This window comes from Motacilla alba, chromosome 11, assembly GCF_015832195.1.
Source record: "Motacilla alba alba isolate MOTALB_02 chromosome 11, Motacilla_alba_V1.0_pri, whole genome shotgun sequence".
NCBI lineage: Eukaryota > Metazoa > Chordata > Aves > Passeriformes > Motacillidae > Motacilla > Motacilla alba.
Window position 1 is genome coordinate 5,010,671 of NC_052026.1, and position 24,841 is coordinate 5,035,511.

A 24,841-nucleotide genomic window follows, 5' to 3' on the forward strand; every position below is an offset into this window, starting at 1 on the left:
TGAGCAGCGTCACCTGCATGCACAATTGTTAGGAGGGACATAGTGCTGGCTTTAAAATCAAGTATGGGATGGTGTGCTTTGCCATGCTGGTAAGAGAAGCAGGGAAGGAGCTGCTTCTGGGAAACAGTGCTCCCAGTGCCCAGCAGACTGGGGAAAAAGTGCTGTGTTCCTTCTCAAGGTTGTGCCCATTGCAGTGAAAGGTGCCTGCTTGCTTTTCAAAGCCCCCCCTGAACCATCTGTTCCCTGTGCAGGGAAAACCCCTCAGACCAAGAATAAACAAGCCTCTGGGGAAGAAATCAACAAGAATGTCAAAGACAAGACCCCTCCAGCACAAAAGAAGAAGGAGCCATCTAGCAAAGTTGACAAAAAGGACACCAAGGTAAACGTGATCTCCCCTGGCTGATGTCTGGGACCTTTGCATTGTCTTTGAGATGGGCAGGGGCTGCTTACAGTGGAGGCTCTGTGCCAGACAGGGCCTGGTATGTGGGTCCATAGTGCCATGGCTTGGGCTGGGAATGTGCTCTGGCAGACAGCTCCACTGGTTCTCAGTGGTTTGCTGGCAAAGCGCAGTCCTGGCTAGTGTGGCTGCAGGCAGTGAGCAACGTGCTGGGAGGCTGTACCAGGGGCTTGCAAGCTTGGGTGTCTGCTGGCCAAGGGATGGGCCCTCCAGGACCATGCCCTGGAGCCCCCAGCCTGCACTGCAGGGTTGTTCTAGTCTCCACTAGTGAGGAACCCCAGGTCCAAGCCCAGCAGTGGGAGTTGTTCAGGGCTTTCCACTGTGGTTTCTTTTCCTTACAATGGCTCCCATTGCAGTTCACAGTTTCCACTGCTCCTGCGCCCCAGCAGCTGAACATCATCAGCAGTCTGGGGGAAGAGCTGAACTGCTTGAGCTGTGTGCTGCCCGAGGACCTGCTGGTGGACATCCTCAGTGAGAGGCTGAAGGTGTGTGGGGTGGGGGAAAAGGAGACATTCCTGCTCTGGAGAGACAGGCACTGAGGTACGACTCACAGAGGAGGAGGAGGAGGAGGAAGAGGAAGAGGAGGTCTGTACATGCTGTTGGAGGATCCTGGACTGTGTGCAGGGAACCCTGGGGGAAGCTGCAGCTGCCCTTAGTTGGCAGAGCCTAAGGACAGATCCCAGCTGCTCTTAGCTAATGCACTTGGAGCAAGGATAGCTGGTGCCCTGGGAGATCTGGGTTTACTGTGCAGCTGGGAGCCCCCTGCATGCAATGGCTGACTTACTCTTCCCTTTATTCACAGCGTAAAGACTGCTCCAAGGGAGTGATCTTTGATGGCTTGGAGAGCCTCTTTGCAAGCAGCCTAGAATCTTCTCTGCTCTGTGTACTCAAAGCTGTCAAGAATCGTCGTCATATCTTCATAGTGAACCTCCATCAGGATTATGCTTCTTGGAAAGCCAGGGAGGAAGCTGAAAGAAAGAGGAGGGAAGCTGAAAGAGAGAAGAAAGGTGAGATATCTCCATCCTTCTCAAATCTTCTCTCTCAAGCCCTCAACCTTATCTCTGTGTATCTGGGTTTGCAGCAGAGCTTGTACGAAATGTTTTTAATAATCTTTCCACCTTCTGCCTCAGTGTAACCAGCACTCATCTCAGAATTGCAGGAGATCAGAGGTTTTAAGGCTCACCTTAATCCCTAACATTAAATCTTGGGCACAAGTGCCAGCTGCTGCAGCTCAGTGACAAACAACTCTCCTCAGCCTTGGTGCACTTAAGCCAGGCAAAGGACAGGACCTTACTGCCCGGCCATAGCTTGGGGGATTATCTGAATTTTGGAGCAGGAATATGAGCTCCCCAATATCTCCTGGGATGATAGGATAGGCTGGGTCAGGAAAAGCTGTGAATCCTTGCAGCTGACCCAGAGCACCCAGCTCTGCTTGCAGTCACTCATGGTTTCTCCTCTGGTTTGTGCTAAAGAACTGCAGTGGGAAAAAGCTATGCAGAGGAGCATAAAACATGTCTTGCAAATGGATAAGGATGAGTATGATGCCCTCCCTAAGGAGAAGAAAGCCAAAGTGGATAAAATAATACTGGAAAAGAAGCGCATACGGAGGAACAGGTGAGTAAGCCCTCCATGGGTTACTGCTCTTCCATGGGTTTTTGTCCCTGGAGGGCTTCCCTGCTCCAAGGACTGTGCGCTCAGAGGTGCTGGATAGCAAAGGCCAGAAGCAACACAGGGATGGCCACTCTTAGCTGCCTGGCTCTCAAGAGAGGAAGGACCTTCTTCTGTTGAGACAGAACATCTTCTCTGTTTTAGTGGTGAGCCCTCCTGGCTTCGATCTGCCTGCAGGGAGCTGGGCTCTGGCCTTGCCTTGGCACTGCCTCTAGAGGTGTCTTTAGGTCCAAGGTGTCGAGTCACACCTTCTACATCATCTCCCTTCACCAAAACAGTGGCACCGTGGTATGGGCAGGAGTGGGGCACAGACCAAAGCTTGGTTTGGGTCCTGGTCCTGCCCCAGATGAAGTCCTTGCAATGCTGATCTGCCAGGCTTCTCCTGATGGTGGGACACCACCCATTAAAGCTCCTGTCCTTTAGGCTCCCCTTCAGCTGCAGCAGAAGGCAAGCACAGGAGAAGCTCTGCTCCAGCAGGGCAGCCCAACTCAGGACACAGAGGCAAAGTGTGGAGCTGGGAGTGGAGGCTGTGAAAGCAAGCCTGTGTACCAGGACTTCCTTCAGCCCAGGCTGAAGTTGGTTACATGGCGAGGAGAGAGACGAGGCTGCTTCAGCTCGTTTCCATGGCAGACAGCACTGGTTTGCTTGGTCACAGCTGGGTTCCAGCAGGAAATCTGGCTGACAAGAGCCTGTCTTGCAGGAGAGGAGTTCCTGCAGCCTTTGCTTTCTGACTGACAGGATTATTCTCATTAAGGAGCAGGCTATGCCCAGGGAGAAGGGGGCTGAACGAGCTGAGTGAGAATTGTAGGAGAGATAAGCAGATGTTAGCAATTTGTGATCTGCTTTAAACTGGGAAATCAAGAGACAAAGAGCATTTTCAGGCATCAGCACAGAGAGCTGCTGGATCAGCCTTTGGCAGTGGGCTGGAGGTGTCTGGCTGTGCCCTAAGAGGGAGGCTGCACAGTCAAGACCTTATGATGGCAAGGCTCAGGTTTGGCTGGTCCTGGAGGTCCCCTTCCACCAATCCCCTCACTTGGGATGTTCCCAACCTCTGTGGGTTGAGGAAAATGCTCGGAAATGGTCCCGCAGCTCTGCCTGGCCTCAGGCTCAAGGAATGAAGTGCAGGGCCAGCCAGACTAGTGAGCCAGAGACTAGACAAGTTTCTAGTGGTGACTCTCAGCAATATTTTCTGTTTTGTTTGCTGGAGGGAGCTGAAGCAGCTGGCTCAAAAGCTTGAGGAGGAGGCAAAAGCCTTAGAGGAGGAAGAGAGGCGGAAGGAGGAAGAGAGGCAGAAGGAGGAAGAGAGGCGGAAGAAGGAAAAGAAGGGCATCTCTGTGGGGAAGCAACCTACAAAACCAGAGAAGGGGAAAACCAAGACCCCAGAGAAGAAGGAAACCAAGACCCCAGAGAAGAAGGGAACCAAGGTCCCAGAGAAGAAGGAAACCAAATCTCCAGAAAAGAAGGAAACCAAGGCCCCAGAAAAGAAGGAAACCAAAATCCAAGAAAGTAAGGAAACCAAAGCCCTAGAAAAGAAGGAAACCAAAATCCCAGAAATAAAGGAGACCAAAGCCCCAGAGATGGAGGAAACTAAAATCCCAGAGAAGGAAACCAAACCCTCAGAGAAGAAGGAACCCAAAATCCCAGAAAAGAAGGAAACTGAAATTCCAGAAAAGAAGGAAACCAAAATTCCAAAGAAGAGGGAAACCAAAGCCCCAGAAAAGAAGAAAACCAAAGCCCCAAAGAAGAAGGAAACCAAAATCCCAGAAATAAAGGAAACCAAATCCCCAGCGACGAAGGAAACCAAAATCCCAGAGAAGAAAACCAAACCCCAAGAGAAGAAGGAAACCAAAATCCTTGAGATAAAGAGAACCAAAATCCCAGAGAAGTGGAAATACAAAGCCCCAAAGATGAGTGAAATCATAATCCCAGAGAAGGGGGAAACCAAAGCCCCAGAGAAGAAGGAAACCAAAGCCCTGAAGAAGGGGAAACCCAAAGCCCTAAAGAAGGGGGAAACCAAAATCCCAGAAGACCCAGCAGAGATGGAGAAGAACTTGATCCTGAGGTTTCAGATCTATGAGTCATCGCAGCAGAACGTTGCACAGGTTTTCTCCTACTGGGACAGGGTTCAGGGTACCGTGCAGTTAACTGTGACCCAAAAGGGAAACAAGTCCCATTCTTCAGCTGAAAACAAAGGTCAGAAGACCAGTAAGCCTCAGGAGAAGGTGGAGAAGAAGCCTGAACAAAAAAGTGGAGACCAAGGGAGTCTTCAGTCATCTCAGCTGGAGACGCTAAGTGAAGTTGCAGAAGGGGAAGTCAGAGATGAGCACATTGGGGTGCCGTGCCTGGACATCCAGGTCTCAGATCCAAAGACCATGATTGAGGAGATCCTGAGGGATGGGAAGCTGCCAACAGAAGACGAGGTAACACCCTGCAACAAATCTTGAGCTTGTTGTAGTCTTGGGCCCTGGAGCATTGTGTCCCTCCAGATGATAATGGCACAGAGCCTTGTCCAGGTCCCTGATGGTGTTCCACAATGACTCTATCTTCTGTGTGGATGGGGAGGTTATCACCATCCCTCAGATGGGCAGGAAGTGGGAGTGTACAAGTTTCCCATCTGTTCAGAGTTTCCCATCCTGGAAATCATAAACCGTCCCAGGACAGGGCAGCTCACAGTCATTGTTTTCTTCAGCTGAGTCACTTGGGAGAGGTTTCTCTCCCAGTCCTGCTTGTAGCTCTTGTGTCTGCTCTGGAGCCTGCTCACCCCACTGGGGATAACAAAGCACTTGGACTTCATGTAAATTAAAAACCCCATTGCCAAAAGCTCAGTGCCTTTAAAGAAGGAGTTGTGAGGATGAAGGCGACAGAAGTGTAAACAGGATTTTTCTTCTGTTTTAGATGCTGAAACATGTGGGATTGCATCCCAAAGGGCCTCCCCTTCCCCCTGGTGCTGTCCTCTCCATAGTCAAGTACCCAGAGGAGCGGCTGGGGCCAGCAGAGGATGTGCATCCCTTCACCATTGTGGCACCAAAAGGTGCTGCTATGGAAGACAATCTGGTGGATGCTCCAGTGGTGCCAGAACTGAAGGTACCAGGGCAGGGACCAGGCTAGATGGGGGCGTGGGGGACAGGTTGGATGGAGAGGGAGCATTGTGGAGAGGTAGTGAAGATGTGATGGAGCCCCATGTCTGCAGGTCTCCTTTCTGTCAGGGATGGACAAAAGAGACAGCTCTGCTGGAGACAGAGCTGTTCTGTAAGACAAGAGGGAAAAAACCACTTAAAACCATGAACTTCCTTTGAGGAGAGGGTCCTGAGTGAGAAGGGGTGTCCTAGGCAAAACAAACACCAGAAGTGAAGACCAAGTCCATGGGCAGGTGGACTTATTTTTTCTCTCTTCCATTGGTGAACAAACCCCCATTTTGCTTTCCAGGATGGGGATATCTCAGGGCTCACTTCTCCCTCCCTTTTCTCTCTCCCCTCAGGCCAAGGCCCCAGATGCAAAGGGCAGTTCTGCCAAGGGCCAACCAAAGACAGGTAAAGCAACCAGCAGAGACAGCTCTGCAAAGGAGAAGCAGATCTCCACACAGAGAACAGAAAGTCCCCGGGATTCCTCTGCAACAAGATCCAAAAGTACAGTGGGAAGTGCCTCAGTCCCCACAGAACACCTCAGGTGAGCCGTACAGGAGGTGGTGATGCCTCTGCTTCTTGGTCCTCTTGCCAAACAAGGTCCACCGTCCCCAGCTCCACAGTGACCCCGTGCCAGTGCTGGGGGATGGCGAGTGCACCCTCTTTGTTTCGTTTGCTCCTCAGCAATGTCTGAAGCCTCCTCTTTAATTGCCAGGCTGAAACGGTACCGGTGGATCGTGCCTGCCCACGGTGAGGTGGAACTGAAGGTCCACTTCTTCCCCAAAAAGCCAGGGAGATTTAAACAGACACTGAGGTTTGAGCTCATGCAGACAAAGCGCCAGTACGAGCTGCCCTGCAGTGGCACCGGCCTGTACCCCAGCATCAGCCAGAACCCACGGTAAGGCTGGCCCCTGGCAGCCTCCCACACTGCTGCCCTGAGCTCACAGCCAGGGCTGCCCTTGGGGCTTCTGGCCCGGGCAGAGCGTGCTGCCTGAGGCCACCCAGCATCTCCTCCTGTGCTGGGAGCTGGGAAGGCAGATGGTACCTCAGCCACCAGGAAGGGTTATGGCTTTCTGACAGCATTTCCTACTTGGAGCATCTCATATTCCTCCTTCCCCACTTTCTCTGCCCAGGGTGGTGTTTCCACAGTGGAGGGAGACCATGGAGGAAGATGAAATCATCTTCAAGGAGTATGTTGAGAGCACAAAGCAATTCCACTTTGGACCGCTGCTGTGTGGGAAATCAAGAGAGTGGTATGTGCTCCCTGCTGGGCCTTGCACTTTTCTGGACGTGCCTGGGGAGACAGGCTGTCCTGGTGGCACAGTCCAGGGCAGTCCCCAGCAGAGTCCTGGGTTTGAAGGACCAAAGACACATGGGTTTGAAGGACCACAGATGTGTGAACTTGAGCAGATAAGAGGCAAATGAGCCTTGGAGGAGCTGCTCTGCCTAGCCAGTGGGTGCCTTGTGGCCGCCTTGGTGGCCAGAGCCGCGGGCTGCTGCCAGTGCAAAGGTGACTTGGGGGGCAACTTTGGTGTCCTCTCACCTGTCAGCTTCAACCTGTAGGAAATGAACTTTATGGTGGTGTTTGAAGTGCTTTGAGCTCTGCAGGTAGCCTGATCGAGCAATTATTCTGTAGATGGCTTTGTAAACCTTTCATTAATCTGTAATTATTAATAAGATTTTATGGTTGACCTGCCAGTGGGTGTCGGGGGGAATGTACAGCAGGAATGACATTTTCCTGTAATGACACTGCATCCCAGCTTCTGGATAAAGTCTGCCTAAACACATTGTCATTGAAGCTATTGTGTACTTCTTTTACTGTCACTATAAAAAACACAATATTTAACATTAAGTTCTTATCTCCATGGGACCTCTGGAGGGCTAGGTCTGTTTTGACACCCCAAGGAAATGAAATTGAAATAGTTTAAAAAAACAGACAATCTTTAGCCAGGTTGATGGATGGTCTGGGATTTCTGTTTGCCTCTTTAACCCTTTCACTCTGAAGTCATTTCCACACCTTAAAGAAAGGTCATTTGTTACCTTTTTGCATTTCTCTTTGGAATTGATTCTTTATATTTCTTTCTCAGACTTTGAACTAACTCATGAAATCCAGAACAGTTTCATGAATTTTATGAAAGAGATTAGCTAAACTCTTTTTCCAAAAGCCTTTCCTTATGCCCTGCAGGGAAGGCACCCCTAGAAAGAAGGGGAAATAACCCATGTGTCTGGTGTACTGGTATTTTTCTAGGCACCCTTGAATTAACTTTGTATTAAAAACTCTTGAAGTGGCCCGAGCATCATCAGGCTTCTGGGCTGGAGGCACCAGGTCCCAGGGGAAGGCATCAGAGTAAGGCAAGGATGAGCACACGCCCATGCCCCTGACTGGGATCCATTTCCCTCACTTGTTTGTTAGAGCAGGGTCTTCCAGCACCACTTCCTCGGGTGCACACGGTGCTCTCCTCGGTGTGTGGCAAAGGCAACAGTCTCTTCTGCAGCCTTTTCCCCTTTTGTGGACAGGTACAAGGCCCAGAAATGTCCCAGCAACTCAGAGAATCTAACCATCCTCAACAACTCCCCCATGGACGTAGAGGTCCAGTTCTCCTTTGAGAAAGATCAGAAAGCAAAGACGTTCCTTTTGGACCCTCCCAGCATGACACTGAAACCCAAGGAGAAGCAGGTAGGAGAAGGGCGGGTAGAGCAGGCACCGTAGAAGTGTCATGGGGCTGCTCCTCCTGCTCACACACAGAGCTCTTTTGATTTCTTCCTGTGGGGCCGGGTCCAGGAGCTGACCATTTGGGCATACCCCACTTCCCCTGGCTTCCTGGAAGACAAACTCATCTGCAGCATTGGGAAGAACCCGCACCCAGTGGTCTTCGGCCTGTGCTGCCATGGGGTGCACGTGAAGCTGGAGGTCAGCCCCCTGGAGCTGTCTTTTGACAAGCTGCTTCTGCACAGGTCAGTCATCCCACAAGCACTCCAAGACTTGTGACAAAGAGAAAACGTTTGACTCTGGTTTCTGGGGCATGGATGGAGCTGCTCCAAGTTGCATTCAGTGGCGAGGCTGGTGTGACCATCCAGCAGCTGATGCCAAGTGCCTTCCTGTCTCTGCAGGACTGACAGCAGGACCTTGGTCCTGAAAAACAACAGCCTGCTGCCTATGGCCTGGCGGCTCAATGGGCTGGATGACCTTGTTGAGGACTTCTCCTTGTCACAAGACAATGGCACCCTTGATCCCCGCTCAGAGTTTGAAGTGACACTGCATTTCAAGGCTGAGCAGATTGGCAGCATTGAGAGGACCCTCCGACTAGAGGTGAGAGGGACTGTGCCCTGCCTGGCAGAGCAGGGCACAGTGAGCAGCCATGTGCTCCTAGGGACAGAGTCAGGAAGAGCTGCACCTGACAGACACAAGGGTGCTGTGACCCCAACTTCTGCCTCTACACAGCATTTGCCAGAACATGCAGTGCATCCACATCCCCCCAGATAAGCAGACGCTGCATCCTGAGCCTGTACCACAACCAGCTTGTCCCTGTGAATGGTTGAAGGTGGTTGTCTGGTTGTACAGACTGCAGCATCATCTCTACATTCCTCCTGGACTTCTGTCTGAAGCTCTTGCATAGTGCAACAAACTCTCCCCCTGGGATTTTGTTCCCCATGGCTTAGGGGCTGCATTTCAGACAGGGTGCTCGGTGATTGGAGAGGGTTGTCAATGCCACCTGCTCTGAGACACATCACACTTCTTGTGGTTGTTCTTACACCCCTGTGCCTCTCAAGGATGCTTTAGCAGCAGCATTCCCTGCTGTAGGAGTGCAGAGTTGGGCTGATAGGGTTTTTTACTGGAGCAGAATCCCCATGAGAGGAACAGGTTAGCAAAGCTTGGGAGTCCCCCAGTGCTTGTGAAGCCAGCGAGGCCACAGGGGAAGCAGCCAGCAGAGACAAGGACTTTCAGGCTGGCTACCAAAAGAATAATCTGAGCAGTGTTTGTTTCTTGCTGCCTCAGGTTTCAGATACAGAAAACATTCTGGGGATTGTTCAGGCTGAAAACATTGAAATCTCTGCAGAGGTCTATGATGTTTCTCTGAGCATCGACATGCCTGAAGGTCAGTGGATGCCTCCCAAACAAAGCAGTCCAGGTGCACTGCATTACCTTGGGAGGTGGGCGACCAAAGCGATGGGATGGGATGGGATGGGATGGGATGGGATGGGATGGGATGGGATGGGATGGGATGGGATGGGATGGGATGGGATGGGATGGGATGGGATGGGATGGGATGGAATACAAGGATGGCGTAGATACATAAATCATGTACCCTGCAACCTGCATGAAACAAAGCATTGTCAGGGCACTGACAGCCTTAACTCTCTCCCCTCTGAACTTTGAAGTGTGCAGCTTCACATGCAGGTTTGATGTGGGGCTTTGAAACAACAGTGACGTGAACAGCAGTTGGCAATGCCCACAGGCTCAGCACAGCATATAAAGTAATTGGATTTGTGCTTGGGAGCGAGGAAATGGGAGCCGAGCTCCTTAGCTACTAAGCCTGCAGATATTTTGAGTGAGAAGAGAAAGGGCAGACAGGTAGCTGGAAAACACTTTCAAGAATGGAAACTTGCTGAAAAGGGTTTTGCACCAAGACCTCCATGTAGCTTGTGGCCCCTGCCAGGGTTTCTCTTGGCAGGAGTCAGACAGGAAGGTGCAGCGTATTCTGCAGCAGCTCACAAATACCGTGTTTGACCTCGCTCTGTGGTTTTTTGCAGGTCCAGATGGAAGCTTGGAATTTGGAACCATTAATGTCCTGGATAATGTGAAGAAAGTCCTAAGTCTAAAGAACAGAGGGGTATACAACATTGAGTACAGGTGAGTCCAGCTGCCTGGTAGTGAGCATTTCCTTGGGTTCCCAGGCCTGCATTCTCCCTCTGTCAATGGCTAGAACCATTTCCATGCTGGCTACCTCATGATAAATACAAAACCTGGGCTCTCTAATCTCAATTATTCTACCAGAGAGTCCAGCCACAAACCAGCAGTTCTTCACAGCTCAGCAGGAACCCAAAGGAGAGCCCCAGAAATTTCAGCCACTGAAATGCTGAGATTCATTGCCTTTCTTTGATGGTCACCTCCTTTATTTTTCTGAGACTTTGTAAAGAAGTGAATGAAAAATTTCAATGTCAAGGTTTCTTGCAGTAACCTCATGATTGTCTGAAGATCCAGGATTCCCTGAGCAGAGCTGGATTCTCCCCTTTTATTCTGGTCCTATGCAAAGTCCTGGCTGTGCTGGTGGCACCTGTACTTCTAACTGCAGAGATCTCCATTCCTTCCCTTTCTCCCCAGTTTCATGCTGAAGGGTGCAGGTCCCAGGATGCGAGACGTGGCATCCTACTTCACTGTTGCGCCTCAGTCGGGCGTGCTGATTGCCTCCAAGCCTGGTGTGAATGTTGAGATACTCTTCCACCCCACCAGTGAAATGTTCCTCAAGAACAAACCCATCCTGTACTGCCAGGTGAGCTGCCTGGGCCAGGCTGTGTTATCACACGGTGTTTTGGGAGCATAGACAGGATAGATGTCTAATGGAAGAAGGGCTTTAACTGGAGAATTCTCTCTCCTACATACACAAACAAAGGTTTTCATCAGCATTTGGGAGGCTTCCTAAGTGGAGCTGCGAATCTGACTCTGGAGGAGATGCTTAAACAAGGAGGGGTAAACTGGAGGCCTGGGGTGGAGGCTGGGGACTGGGGTAGAGGCTGGCCTCTTTGCTTTGTTTATCCCCCCTTCCTGCGGACACAGGTGACAGATGCCAGCTCGGGTGAAAGAGGTGAGACTGTTGCCAACATCCCAGTGAAGGTGTCGGCCAAAGCTGTGTTCAGCAAGTACAGCATTGAGCCTGCCTCACCCATCGACTTCGGAGCCATGATCAAGGGCACCAAGAAGACCCAGACGGTCCTGCTGGAGAACAAAGGCCTGCTCAACTTCAAATTCTGCATCCGCCAAGCACCTAAAGATGCATCTGCATTGGAAAGCAAAAGGTATGAGAAGCCCTGACCACCCTTCCTGTCTGAGGAGGCACCACCCCATGGCTGGTATGTGGCAGGCAGCCAGGAGACCTGGGCTATTGTGCATTTGCATCCCTGGCTTGGGGAGAGGGAGCAAAAAAGGCCTCGGCATCCGCATGTGTAGTACAAAGCTGGTGACAGAGCTGCTCAGTCCAGCAATGGGTGCTGCAGGCTGCTCTCTGGGAGCCATCAGGAGCACAAGGGCTTTCCTCTGTGAGGAGGAAGGCCAGCTTTGGCCTCAGAGAAGGGCAGGGGAGCTCAGATGACAGATACCTCTGCTTTCTCCTCTCAGTTCAAAGCAAGGGGAATCTGCTCCATCGTCTGCAATGCACTCAACAGCAAGGAAATCAAGCTCCTTAACACAGGTGGGTGTCAGACTCCTGCTCCCCAGCAGTGCTGCTGCAGGGGATGTGAGAAGATGCTGCTGTGCCCGGGCTGAGGCTCATCACCACAGGGTGGGACGTGGTCTGCAAGACCAGTATCTGCTCAGTCCCACTGACAGTTCTGTACTCTGGCTCTGACCTGGAGTTGTGGGGTCAACAGAGGGGAGCAGGTCCTGTGTTTGGTAGCTGCGAGCCAGCATAGGTCTGTGAACACCTCAGAAGCAAAACCATCCCCCACTGAACTCCCAGTCCACAGAGCTCAGACAACATTGCTTTTTCTTCTTTGCAGTCCCCTACCTCTCTCCCATCATTTCTCACAGGTATTTCTGCTCTCCTCTGTTACCTCTGGAGATTGAAGGATCCCAGCTACCACCTTCATTCTTTACACTCAAACTCCTTTCTCCCTGCCCCTTGGGACAGGCTTGCAGCTCCTCTTGGCTTGTTGCTCTCAGCCTGGGGCTGCCTTTGGGCCATGAAGTCATCCTTCCCTGCCCTGGGAGTGGGTGCTTGGGCCAAGCTGGAGGCCAAGGCAGGACATACTCTTTGCTGGGGTGCTCAAGGCACAGCTATTAGCCAGCAGCCTCTCCTGCAACTTTTTCTGCAGAGTCACCTCAGTCTTGGCATGTTCACGGTGTCCCCCTGCTCCGGCTCCATCGGTCCGTGGGGCCAGCAGATGATCACAGTGGAATGCCTCGCAGGGCAGGAGGGGACATGTGAGGAGCAGCTCTACATTGACATCCCGGGCAGAGACCCCAAGGACAATCCCCTCGGCATTCCCTTTACCCTGATTGCCGAGTCCTGCCTCCCAGGTACCTACTGCCCACAGTTCCCTTGGTCACACCTGCTGCTGATCAGCACCTAAACTTGCTGCTTGGCTAGAGAGGCACGCTAGCCCTGGGTTCCCGCCTTAAAATCCTCAGAGGTTCCAGCCCTCTTGAAGTCCACCACTGGACTCATCCCTCCCAAGCTGAGAGGGATGCATGGAAGGATAAAAGGAAAGCAGTGCTCTCTAAGAGTGAGGTTAACTGAGCTCCATCCTCACAGCCAGCTCCCCCACTCAAGGCCGGGTTTAGCAGTCACCCGTGCAGAAAGGGCTTATCAAGCCTTCTGAGAGGCCAGCAGGGTCCAGATAAACTCATCAGGGAGGCTTCTTCATGCTCATCCCTCTGGTGTGTCCACAGGACTTGCCGAGGATGTGATGTTAATCTTTGAGGAGTACCCGATCTGCAGCAGCACCAACCTCGAGCGCAGGCTGCTGTCGGTGAAAGGCACGGGCCTGTTTGTCAGAGATGAGAACAGATTCATCTTCAGCAAGGTTCTGGTTGGGCAAGAGGCTGAAGCTCATTTCAGTATCTACAGTGCAAGCAGTCTGCCATGTGACGTGGTCCTCTCCATCAAACCCCTGCCTGGAGAGGTAAGAACAGGAGGCCAAGGTGGTGGTTGCCCTCTAAGGGCCGTGTGAGAGCCTGTTTTGTTCTCCAGATGCATTGCTGCCTGTGGCCCAGACTAGGCTAGCTCAGTGCAGGTCAAACTGCAGGGGAGAGCAGCAGAGCCAGGGAACAGTTGTGTTGAATTCTGTGTGTCTTGGGCAAGATTTTGGCTCACACCTCTGGGTCTTTGGTGGGAGAAGTGAATCCTTCTGAAGCTCTCTTGGAAGGACATGCAGAGAGGGGCTGTTATGAACTGACATGCCAGGCCTCAAAGCAGAGCATTTCCTCAGGCTCCCTGGCTTTTCCCTCTCTTTGAAGGCCAGTTCTGGGTTATTTGCAGGGTCTTCCCTGCAGTGCCCATCTCCCATATAGGCTGGGGCAGCTTCCAGCACTCAAACACACAATGCTTTAGCACAAGGTCAGCATTCCCTGGGAGGACAGGAGCCTGCCCAGGGAAGCAGGAAGGAAGACACAATGTCTGGAGCTGTTCTCAGTAATGCATTTATGGATAAAACTGTGTCACGTTGAAAGGTGTTTTCTCCTAACACTGCTCTCTGGGATCCCCCAAGGAACAAATCCCTATCAACAACATTTTCAAGTTGGATCCGGTCAAGATGTCCGTTCCCGGCTCATCCTATGCCGTTGCTACGGTGACCTTCACCCCGCCAGATGAGCAGAACTACAACTGCGCTTTCAAGGCTTCCCTTGTCATCCCAAAAAGGTAACTGACCCTGTGAAATATTGGGGAGGCCTCCCTGGTAGCTGCCTCTCCCCTGGGAAGGCACAGACCTCTTGTTAGCTCTAATGCTTTCAGTAGCCTTAGGCAGAGTACTTGGCATGAGATGATCTGGGAGGCAGTAACTCTTAGATAGAGCAGGAAAATGAGGCTGATGGTTTAGCCTGTATGAGGAACTGTGAAGACAGGCAAATATTAGGTGGCCAACTGGAAGTTACTGAGATGTGCTGCAGCTGAGCTGGAGGTTTCCAAGGACAAAGGCTTGGATGAAGCAGTTTCTGTGCCAGCAAGCTAGCAGTCACAATTTCCTCTTTATTTCTGTAAAATTAGGCGATCCTTTGTGACTCCCTGGCATTCATTAAGCTGTTTTATGTGAGTGATTGGAGCTGGTATGAAAGAGGAGCCTGGTTCCTCTGCCCAGGGACCTGTGTACTGGGGGTTTGGCCTGCCCTTCCTCAGCCCTTTAGTGGCTGAATTGGAACAAGTCTAATTGCTAATAAGCAATTGCTTTTTTACAGTTCTTGGAAATGATCTTTACTGAGGGTGACGATGATGTGGTTTTGCCTTCTTGCTTTTGTACTGCTTTCATGCTGTGCTTTTGCTTGTTGCATCAATCTCATCTCACTGCAGCCAGGGGATTTGCCATATCTCATCTGGTGCCTCCTTATTTACCTGCTTTACTGCATGATTCAGTAAAGTGAAATTATTTTTCACTGTTATTGTGGAAGGCTCTGGCTCTTTGGAGCAGATTCCTCTTGTGAATGGCCCTGAGTGGACTGGGAAGAGGCTGGTGGGGGGGCTGTGTTGTGGGGTACAGGAGCACCAGGCAGGAAAGCAGTGTGGCCCTTGCTGCTTCGCCTGCCTAGTGAGAAATGGGTTAGTGCCAGCTGAAATTGTTTCTGCACCTCTCTGCAGCTCTGTGAAAATTAAACCCCAAAGCCTGACCTTCACCATCAGTGGGAAGGCGCATGAGCCGCAGCTGACAGTCGTGCGCCCAAGCGCTCGCAGCAAGAGGGGAAACGCCGTGCTGCGCTTCAGGAGGCTCCGGCTGGGGCGTTCCGAGGTGCTGCCCCTGGTCATCCGTAACGATGGCATCATACCTGTCAAGGTGAGGAGGACCTGCTCAAGGAATGGTCTGGTTTGGGAACAAGTGCTTGTGGCACAGGGGAAGGGTCCCAAAAAACATGGCAGACTTGGGAAGAGGTGTCAGAAATTCTTTTTAAGCAAGTGACTGATTTCTCTTCTCCAAGAAGGGAGCTCTTGGAAATTTTCCATCCAGTCTTTCTTCTTTAAGCTGAACACAAGAAAGGTGGTGGAGTATTTTCCCCCCTGTCTCTCAGGTCACCTTTTCTCATGGACATGTGTGATTTCCCAGTTCCATTAGATTGTATTTGATCCCAGTTTACTACATTTTAAGTAGACTTAGTTGTGGTTTAATTACATTCTGCTCATTACTTTCTGTCCTGTTTGGTTCTGTGTCAGTTCTCTCCAGATGCCTCTGAACGCCCTTTTTTCTTGGCTGGTTTGACTTAACTTTTGTGCTAAGTGCTGTTAGTAGTGGGAGAGGTGCTGGGCTCCCGTGTGGGACCAGCAGCACTGCGGTGTTGGTTCCCCGTGCCACCCTGCACTCACACCAGCATCATTGTGCTCTGGCTTCCCTTTTCTCAGTTTATGTTACGCCTGGAACAAGAGCACGGAGGGTTCTTCTTGAAAGGCAGGGCCTCCACACTCAAGGTATTCCACACTGAAGATGTGGAAGAGGACTCCATTGGAAACGGTAAATTCATTTACCATGAAATGTGATCATGCACAGAGGGAAATGTGTTCCCTGCTCTTGGCTTCTCCGAGCAGCAGCCAGATGTTTGGCACAGTTTTGTTCCTTGGGCTCTCTGTCCCCCAAGCTTTTCCTGGGGCCTTTTCAGGGTTTCCTCCTAGCAAGTTGTAGGAAGTTCTTCTGTTCTTCTACACATGGTGGGTTGAGCTGTGGGGGACTGTCACTACCTCAGTGGACCCTCTGAGGTATTTGCTGCATGTGGGAAGGTACCAGCCTGAACAGACACAGCCCCTGGGCACACAGACAGCCAGCAGAAGCCAAAATCACTCTTTGGCCCAGCTTTGCTTATGGCTGGAGCTGGCTGGAAGCAGATGGAATGAGGCCTGGGCATCAGCCTGAGGTTAAGCTGCTTAAGTGGTGCTGTGTCTGGAGGTGGCAGTCTTGTGAACATAGGAAGAGGGTCTGGAACCACTGGGGGTAGAACCTGTGCTTAGAAGGCAGCTGGTTTCAACTTCTTACTCCTCATATATCCTATGGAAATATTTCCTCTGTACAGCTGTATCACTTAACTCTGATTTCCATTGCTGTGCAGAGAGCAAGCCCACAAAGCCTTTCTTCCTTCTGCACTGTGGGGAATCGGCAGAGTTTAATGTCATTTTCAAACCCATGCTGGCTCAACGTCTGGAAGGGAAGATTCGTCTGTTGGTGGGGGACATCTACTCTCACAGGATCATAGCAGAGCTGGTGGGTGAAGGCCACAAGGACAAATTCACCCTTGATGGACTAGAGGAAGACACAAAGGAGAGGAATGCTGACAGCAGTCTGAAGAAAGACATCATTGATGGTAAGAGAGGAGAGGCTGCCAAGGTGGAGCAAGGAAGAGGAAAATGTCTGATCATGTGTGTCCTTCCTCTAGCCAGGCCTGGGCTGTCACCCACGGGACTTGGTGGCCTGTGAGGGTGGCAGCCATGTATGCAGAGCAGTGTGTGCTGTGCCGCACGTCACTGGCTTAGGGATGTGTCAGGTGTTTCCCTGGAAGTGGTGGGATGGGGAACTGCCAGGGGAACTCCCTCCAGAGGGAGAAAGGCTTGGAGCAAGGAAGCATTGAACATACAGGTGTCTGTGCACGTGAGGGGGTGGCTGGAGCTCCCTGCATGCCGAGATCCATTGCTCTCCTCCTTAACAGCTGTCAGAGTGAATCACATCCAGTTTGGGGACTGTCCTGTCGGGAAGCGCTGCTACAGGACCTTCACCATCACCAACCGCACCTTTCACCAGTTCATGCGCTTTGAGTGGGAGACAGACGGCCCATTCCAGTTCTCCCCCAAGGTGAGCATGGACTGCTCTGCCTTTCCCCATTGCTCAAGCCCTGCCCTGGTGTTCCCAGGAGCTGGCAGGGAGTCCTCACATGTCAGTGATAGCCCGTTCCACTGCCATGTAGGAGATGCAGTCCCTGGCTTGGCTGGGCCAAGGTTGCCAGCCTTGCAGAAAAGGCTTCATGTTATGGGAGGTGGCACCTTCTGTTCATACTTTTGTCTGTCAAACTTCACATAAATCCACTCTGAGGTGCAGATTCCTGGCACAGCCGCTCACCACATCAGTCCCTTTTGCTGTCAGTCCTACCCTTGGCAGTGCTTCCAGTTTGGTCTCGACTCCTTGATTCTCCCTAGGTGGGACACCTCCGTCCTCGTCGTGCCAAGGACATCACAGTGACCTTGAAGTCAAATGTCCCAGCCACCTTCAGGAGGCACCTTGTGAAATGTATGGTGACCAAGATCGACTTTGCGCTGCCACCAAGGAAGGTTCCAGACTGGGACGACCGAAAGTGCATTGTCTCATGGAACAGTACCACCAGGAAAGACCCAGAACACAAATTCCCTAAAATAGAGAAGGTAAGAAGCAAAATGGCATAAAAAGCCAACCCAGCTTTTACAAAAAGAACCACCATAACACCATCACTGCTGGCTGAGTAGCTCCTGCTTCCTCTGACATTGGACAGCTGTGAGGCTCACCAGCAGTGCATTCCAGGGGAGAGGTGGATGCACAGTGACTGGATACACTCACACAAGAGGGAGAAGCCTTTTGACAAGAGACCTTTAGCCACACACAAACCAGCAGTCTGTGCCACAAGCACAAGTGTTGCAGCCCATGTTGAATGGGGGACAATGTTTTACGATTTTATCCCATTTTATGGTGTTAGAAATTTCTTCATCTCATTTGGTGCCTTTTCACCTACAAGGAGTTAAGTCTGCTGCACTCTGTCTCTTCTTTTGAAGAGGAGAGAAATCCACTTCTCCTGCATATGCTGGTGAACTCCAAGTTTTGTCTGCAAGGATACCAGAGATTTTGGTGGGGGTCTCTGTATTGTGTGGGATATCTCATCATGGAGTAGCCCAGGCACTGTATGACAGTATGGAGCAGTCCGGAGAAGGATCATCTCCAGAGACTCTTGCTTTTATTGTCATTGCCACGCACTCTCATCTTGGGTGAAGGTTTTTTCTGAGTTTCTGGACCATTTTAAGGCTTTAAACCATCCTCTTTTCCATCAGAACATCTGCAGTTGGAGACTTTCCTAGTGAGATCTTTCACATCCCAAAATGCCCATCCCCAGCTCCCAGCAGTGTGGCTGTTGCTGCACACAAGAAATCTGGAGAGCACTTTCTCCTAAGACAAGAAGAAAAAGGTGCTTTCTAGAACTCTTCAGTCTTGGGGTTCTTTGTCCACAAAGCTCCAGCAGGGGAACTTCAACCAAATTTTGAGACCTGCTGGATTTATAGGGGACCAGGAAAAGAGTCAGTCCCTCTACAAGGTTGAAGTACAGAGACTGGAACATAGCTATAGTCTCCATGGGGATATTAACAGCTGTGGTAGTGACTGCTTTGATCAGTGGGTAGAAACAACTACTGTAGCAGAGCAGTCCCAATTTTGTCATCTTTCCAGGGAAGTAAAAGTGAATGGTCCTTTCTAGTCCCTTTATGAGGCTGATCTTGGAGGCCAGAAGATCCCCTTCTCAGCCTGACTTTCTGGGCTCTGCTCAGCAATTCCTCCCTCCTCTGTTTGCAGGTGGTCGAGCCAGTCCCAGAACCAGATCACACTGTGGTGGAGGAGAGCAGCCAGGAGGTTGAGGTGTACCTCAGTGCTATTGTTGCCCACACCGAGTTGAAGCTGAACACGCTCGTGGTTCAGTTCAAGGATACCCTGCCCTTCCAGACAAGGACAGCCACGTGAGTGCTGGAGCCAGGCAGGGCCCTGCGAGCGGGAGCTGCCTTTGCCCAGGGCTGGCCCAGGGCCTGCTTCCCAGAACTCTACCCCGGCCCAAACCAGCACAGGCCCTTTTACGTGCACACAAAGCCAGGCAGGAGATGGTGGTCAGGAGAGGTTCAATGCTGCCGTACCTTTCTGCTGAGAACAGCCATGGGTTTGCTTTCACTGCATGCCACCTGTCCTCCTCTGCTCAAGAATAAGTTTGCAGTCAAACCAAGACCTCAAGTCCAGAGTAAGCCCCTTAGCTTCAATGTCCTGGGCACCATGTTGGCCCTTTCCTCCTAAACATCCAGACTTGGAAATACTGTTTTGGGCCACCCAGGACAGCAGTCTGAGCATGGCAGGGTTGCCTGGGGAAGGAGATGCTCCTCAGCAGAAAGTGACACCAGGAGTCCATCAGACAATGTTACTGTACTGTTTGCTTTATATTTATTGGACATTTTTTTAATTCCTCCTTCTTGCTTTTCAGTTTCAGAATGCACAACACAGGGAGCGTAGCCCTGGAATACTTCTGGGAGGAACCTGCAGATAGTAAACCTAGGAGGAAGCCATACTCAATCCCTCTGATGCGTAAGGGCATTTCACTCCAAAACATGAATTGCTTTTTCATCCTTGTCCACACGTCCACTTTCATCAGCATCTTCCCAGCTGCAGCTGGAGAGTTTTCTCCTTGTCCCTCTCTGCCTTTCAGCCTTTTCTGTTCTTGCTCTGCCACTTGTGCTCTGCAAAGGACTGAGCCAGGCTCTGGGGAGAGCCACGTGCTGGGTCAGGACTGGGAAGGGGGACATCAGGTCATCTCTTTGAGAAGTCTGAGACTGGGAAAAACAGTCGTGTAACGAGTGAGCTGCCCTGCAGCCACTGTCTGTGTGCAGTTCCTCACTCCAGGGCAAATGCAAAGTCACTGTCTAAAAGCAACTCTCCTGCTTTGGCACAGGAATGCGTGCTGCAGGCAGAGACCTTGCTCCCAGACGCTCTATTTCCTGCTAGAACCAAGTACTTGGCCAGAGATGCTCCAAATGCATCCCAGCTCTCTTCCACCCACGTGCAGCAGGAGGCAGAGCTGCTGGGAACATAGGTCTTTGAAAGGTGTCCCCTTGCTCCCTGCAGGTCGATTCCTCTCCAATGCAACTGTAAAGCATCGCAAAAAGCTGCTGCGTCGTTACTGGTGGGAGCTGGCCCATCCTCCTAAAGTGCGGCCGCGGCGGCGGCGGCTGCGGTGGCCTGTCAGGAAGGAGGACTTTTTGCAGTGGTGGTGCCAGCTGGTGGGGCTGGATCTGGACATCATGCTGGGTCCCCTGGAGGATGAGGAGGATTCCAAGCAGAAGCAGCAGCAGCAGGGTTCCAAGCAGCAGCAGCAGGGTTCCAAGCAGCAGCAGCAGGAGGAAGATTCCAAGCAGCAGCAGCAGCAGCAAGATTCCAAGCAGCAGCAGCAGCAGCAAGATTCCAAGCAGCAACAGCAGCAGCAGCAGGGTTCCAAGCAGCAGCAGCAGCAAGATTCCAAACAGCAGCAGCAGGGTTCCAAGCAGCAGCAGCAGCCTTCTGAGCAGCAGCAGCAGCAGCAGCCTTCTGAGCAGCAGCAGCTTTCTGAGAAGCAGCAGCTGGATTCCAAGCAGAAGAAGGGTTCCAAGAAGCAGAGCCGCTCCAAGGAATTGCGCCCCTCTGAGCAGCAGCAGCAGCCCTCTGAGCAGCAGCAGCAGCAGCAGCCTTCTGAGCAGCAGCAACAGCAGCCCTCTGAGCAGCAGCAACAGCGGCCCAAGAAGCAGCGGCCCAAGAAGCAGAAGCCCAAGAAGCAGCAGCAGCTTTTCAAGAAGTCAATCCTTTCCAAGAAGCTCCGCCGCTCAAAGAAAAAGCATCTCCTTCGGCAGCGTGTCAGTTCCTCCCTGGAAATCTTCCCAGATTCCACCCATGACGTGCCACTGTTCTCCATCTACCCCTGCCACGGCATCCTTGCTCCTGGCCAGAAGCAGACCTTTCATGTGCAGTTCTCCCCAAAGTCTGCGGGGATGTTTAAGACCATCGTGATGTGCAGGTGGGGAACAGCTCCACCAACTCATGCTACCGATGGGTGTCACTGAATCACAGGGTGGGACAGGGTGGAAGGCACCACAGTAGGTCATCTGGTCCCAGTTCCCTGCTCCGGTGGGGTCATCCCAGAGCACAGGGTTGTGTCCAGAGGGCTCTGGAATAATTCCAGTGAGGGACACTCCATGCCCTCTGGGCAAGCTGTCACCTACACAGGAAAGAAGTTCTTCCTCAGGTTCAGGTGGAATTTCCTGTTCAGGTTCTGCCCATTGCCTCTTGTCCTATTGCTGGGCATCACCAAGCACAGCCTGGTTCATCCCCTAACACCCTCCCTTCAGTCCCTCTGACTGGGATGGGGAGGTGGGCATGGAGACAGGCAGCCCCAGAGAGGCAGCAGAAACACCCACAGGAGCACAGAAAGACCATCATCTGGCCTTGGTGGGGAGACACTGGGAAAAGACACTGTATGAAACATCAAGCTGCTTGGAGGGTTGCAAAATCTGGAACGAGAGATCCAGGGACCAGCCAGCCCCTAGCTCTGCTTCCTTTTGGGACAAGCAAGGCCTGCTTCTCTACATGGAACCCCGTGTGATGTAGTTGGTCCCCAGGCACTTAACTGGTCATGTTCCTGCCCTTGCACCTCTGCAGCCTCCATGCAGCAGTGCAGTTGTTTAATCTGCTGCTCGCTGCTTGCACTGAGAGAGGATGCAACGCTGTGTGCTCTGCACGGTGACAGAAAAGCAGCTGGCTGGAAATGTTCTTCTGGCTAATACCAGTCCCCTTCTTCCTAGGATTCCTAACCTGAGGCCAACTCAGAAGAGGGTGCGGGTGATTTTGAAAGGCAGAGCCCGGGAGAAGAGGAAGTTTGGTAAACCGAAACGCTCTGCGTTACGGCAGGCAGGCGATGGCCCGAGACCCAAGAAGCACGTGCACTGGAAACCATCACTTGAGTGACAGCGTTTGTGTCAGCTGCAGCATCCAGCAGCAGCCGGCAGCATCGTGCCTTCTGCTGCTGATGGTCTCCCACCCTTCACCAGAGACCTCTGCAGCTACCCTTCCAAGCTCCAGTGAACACTTCAAGCTTATCTTTTAGTTACCTAAGTAAATTAACTAACTGTTAGTTAATTGTTATTAAAAAAAATGGCAACGAATCGTTACTTTCAGCTTGTCTTGGTTGGAAAGACAGGTATCTGCGGGACCTCTCTGGAATGGAGAATGTGACCCCCTTCCCTCCAAATTGCTGTAACTTTAAAATTAAGGGGCTTTCAGGCAAAGATGTAGGAAAGGAGTAGCAGTTCTTTACTAGTATGTATAAAAAGGCAAACAAAAACAACACTGGCAGCAACAACTAACAGAACCAGATACCCAACCACAGCCTTCCCTCGGCTGCAGGCACTTCCCCTTTGCTGTAGTTCTGGTCGCAGCTGGGCAGGGAAGGGAGGCAGATAATGAATAAAGCAATTGCTAGGGAAATGTTAATTAAGCTGCACCAAGGAATACACTGGAGAGCTCAAGCACTGTGTGATCAGTTCTGAAGAACTCATTGCTGTGAGGGAGTCTATACAGGAACCAAATAGAGACTGAACAATGCTCAGTTTGTTAAAAGATAAATAAGAAAGTGATGAGAAAACACCCTAGTGAGGGAAGAGCCCTAGCCCTTAGACCCTTTCAAAATATGCAAATAGATTACACTGAGCTCCCCAGAATACAGAGATGGAAATACCTTCTTGTAATAGTTGATCACCTCACCCACTGGGTAGAAGCCTTTCCTACCTAAACTGCAACTGCCTCCAAAGTGGCTAAGATGCTGTTAGAACAAACCATTCCCAGATATGGGATAACTGAAAGAATAGACTGAGATAAAGGAACACACTTTACTTCAAAAATTTTACATTCTATATGTGTTGTATTAGACATAAACTGGAAATTTCATATCCCATGGCACCTCAAAGCTCTGGATGTGTGGAGAGAATGAATGCTATCCTTAAGAACCATGTTACCAAATCAGTGATTGAAACCAGCTCAGCATTATTATGGATCAGAACTGCTCAAGAAAGGACATAGGAGTTTCTCCCTATGAAATCTTATGTGGGTTACCTTATCTGGGAAGGGAGGAGGGCTTGCCAATGGCTGAAACTAATGACTCCGAACTTATTTGCAGGCAATTGCACTCTCTCTCACAGATCTTAGAAGAAAAGAGTTCTTACCACAAACATCACCTCTAGACTTTCACGTACACCAGGTAAAACCAGGAGATTGGGTTCTAATAAAATCTTGGAGTGATGCTGCCTTAACAGCAGCATGGGAAGGTCCCTTTCAGGTACTTTTAACAACTGAAACAGTTACCAGGCCTGCAGAAAAAGAGTGGTCTCCCGCCTCTCAAGTCAAAGGGCCGGTGGAAGCGCCTCCCCAAACCTGGACAGTGGTACAAGGACGTGACCCTTAAAAGTTGATCTTCAAAAGATGATTTAAAAGTGAACAGTCAAGGGCAAGACTGGACTGACCTCTGTATTTGCCACCAGAGAGACTTTTGCTCCACTGTGGGCTGCAATCCCTCAGGTGTTGAGCAGTGGGAATATAAGGCAAACCAGAGCTTGACAAAAGAGGAAGAGGAAATGGTGTCCTCATGCTGTGGAAACACTTCAGCAGGACAGAGGGGTTTGCTTATTAACTCTGGTATAGAAGCAGCAGTTTTTAGCTTGGATGGGTCAGCCGAGGAAGCAGGAACTGCCGCACGATGGCATTGTCTGCTGCAGAGAGAGGCAGAGGCTCTTCCAGCTCAGAAAACTCCACAGGAGCCTTCCCTGGGGGCAGAGCGCAGCATGAGCTCCTTGCACTCGTGTTCAGGATAAGGTCACACTGCCACTAGACTGAACTAACCCTCTCAAAATGGCTTTTTCCTGATGGAGGAATGTCTCTGTTCCAGCTCCTGGCTGTTTGAGCAGAACAATCAGAGCCTTGCAGGAACCTGCTCTTGCACTGCAGTATTGCATGAGGGGCGTGTCGCCTTACACTGAGGGACACTGCGAGCAGCTCTTCTAGAATTAGATGGTCAGGAATGAAATTAAGTCAACTGACACAAACATTTATTGGTAAGGAAGAAAACAAAAAAGACTTACTCTGCTAAAGATGGCTAGAAAAGACAGAGCAGGAGGAAGAAAAATGGGAAAGGAATTGGTGGGGGAGAGAGACGGAGGCCTGGCTTGGAGGTGGGGAGGGCTGGACACAGGTGGCCAAGGGACACAGGTGGCTCAGGGACACAGAGATGAAGCAGGCAGGATGTCGGTCAGGGATGCAGGGAGACGGGACAGATGTGAGGGCGAGCAAGATCCAGCGAGGGCCTCAGCAGGCTGGAGTCAAAGCAGAAACAAGACATAAAAGGCCCCCAGACTCAAAAAGAAAGTCTCAAAGTCCCCCCCAAAAGCAAAAAGCACAGTCTCCAAAGCCTCCCCCCACCCAAAAAGCAAGTTTTGAAAAAAGCCCACGGCTTGTGTTGCAGTTACTTTTATGCCCCTGTCTCCTCCCAAAGCCTGCGTGCTGACAGCAGACCACTGGCCCAGTGCAATGTCCCAGTGCAGTCCATCGGCAGAGACCTTTTGCCATGGATTGCAGAGTGTCTCTGGGGTACAGTGCCTTCAGGGTTCCCCTGCAGCCAGCCTGTCCCATGTGACACGTGAACTGGCTGCCAGACAAAGTCTCCCCAGAGGCAAGGCTTTCCTCCATCTTCTCCTCGGTGCCTCCTGGACATGGCACACATATAACCCCTTCCCCATGTGCCTCTGACAACCAGGGTTGAGACAAATCACAATTGGCTCTTCAGACAGGGTAAAATGCTGTCACTGGTTTTGACACTGATGTGACTGTGCCAGTTTCCCAATTAAAGGCCTCAATTTTCTCTTGTTTTAATGATTTAAGGTTATCTCCTCCCTTTTAACTTCAGTTG

The 24,841-nt window shown here is 51.3% G+C and overlaps 1 protein-coding gene across 1 annotated transcript in view; it reads left to right on the top strand.

The window, feature by feature from the left end:
- The window catches only part of LOC119705757 (hydrocephalus-inducing protein-like), a 58,475-nt gene extending 36,556 nt beyond the window's left edge, over positions 1 to 21,919 (top strand). Inside the window, exons 29-56 of the mRNA XM_038148530.1 lie at positions 1,930 to 2,071; positions 3,333 to 3,693; positions 4,060 to 4,545; positions 5,021 to 5,209; positions 5,604 to 5,791; positions 5,963 to 6,145; positions 6,381 to 6,500; positions 7,765 to 7,924; positions 8,030 to 8,202; positions 8,359 to 8,557; positions 9,245 to 9,344; positions 10,000 to 10,099; positions 10,571 to 10,739; positions 11,024 to 11,262; positions 11,582 to 11,654; positions 12,277 to 12,481; positions 12,854 to 13,086; positions 13,672 to 13,823; positions 14,754 to 14,946; positions 15,507 to 15,615; positions 16,205 to 16,456; positions 16,799 to 16,941; positions 17,283 to 17,504; positions 18,676 to 18,836; positions 19,346 to 19,446; positions 19,984 to 20,138; positions 20,448 to 20,905; positions 21,690 to 21,919. Coding sequence (XP_038004458.1) covers positions 1,930 to 2,071; positions 3,333 to 3,693; positions 4,060 to 4,545; positions 5,021 to 5,209; positions 5,604 to 5,791; positions 5,963 to 6,145; positions 6,381 to 6,500; positions 7,765 to 7,924; positions 8,030 to 8,202; positions 8,359 to 8,557; positions 9,245 to 9,344; positions 10,000 to 10,099; positions 10,571 to 10,739; positions 11,024 to 11,262; positions 11,582 to 11,654; positions 12,277 to 12,481; positions 12,854 to 13,086; positions 13,672 to 13,823; positions 14,754 to 14,946; positions 15,507 to 15,615; positions 16,205 to 16,456; positions 16,799 to 16,941; positions 17,283 to 17,504; positions 18,676 to 18,836; positions 19,346 to 19,446; positions 19,984 to 20,138; positions 20,448 to 20,905; positions 21,690 to 21,852 — 5,429 coding nt within the window. The 3' untranslated portion in view covers positions 21,853 to 21,919. The remainder of the gene's footprint in view (positions 1 to 1,929; positions 2,072 to 3,332; positions 3,694 to 4,059; positions 4,546 to 5,020; positions 5,210 to 5,603; positions 5,792 to 5,962; positions 6,146 to 6,380; positions 6,501 to 7,764; positions 7,925 to 8,029; positions 8,203 to 8,358; positions 8,558 to 9,244; positions 9,345 to 9,999; positions 10,100 to 10,570; positions 10,740 to 11,023; positions 11,263 to 11,581; positions 11,655 to 12,276; positions 12,482 to 12,853; positions 13,087 to 13,671; positions 13,824 to 14,753; positions 14,947 to 15,506; positions 15,616 to 16,204; positions 16,457 to 16,798; positions 16,942 to 17,282; positions 17,505 to 18,675; positions 18,837 to 19,345; positions 19,447 to 19,983; positions 20,139 to 20,447; positions 20,906 to 21,689) is intronic.
- The last annotated feature ends 2,922 nt before the right edge of the window (positions 21,920 to 24,841 follow it).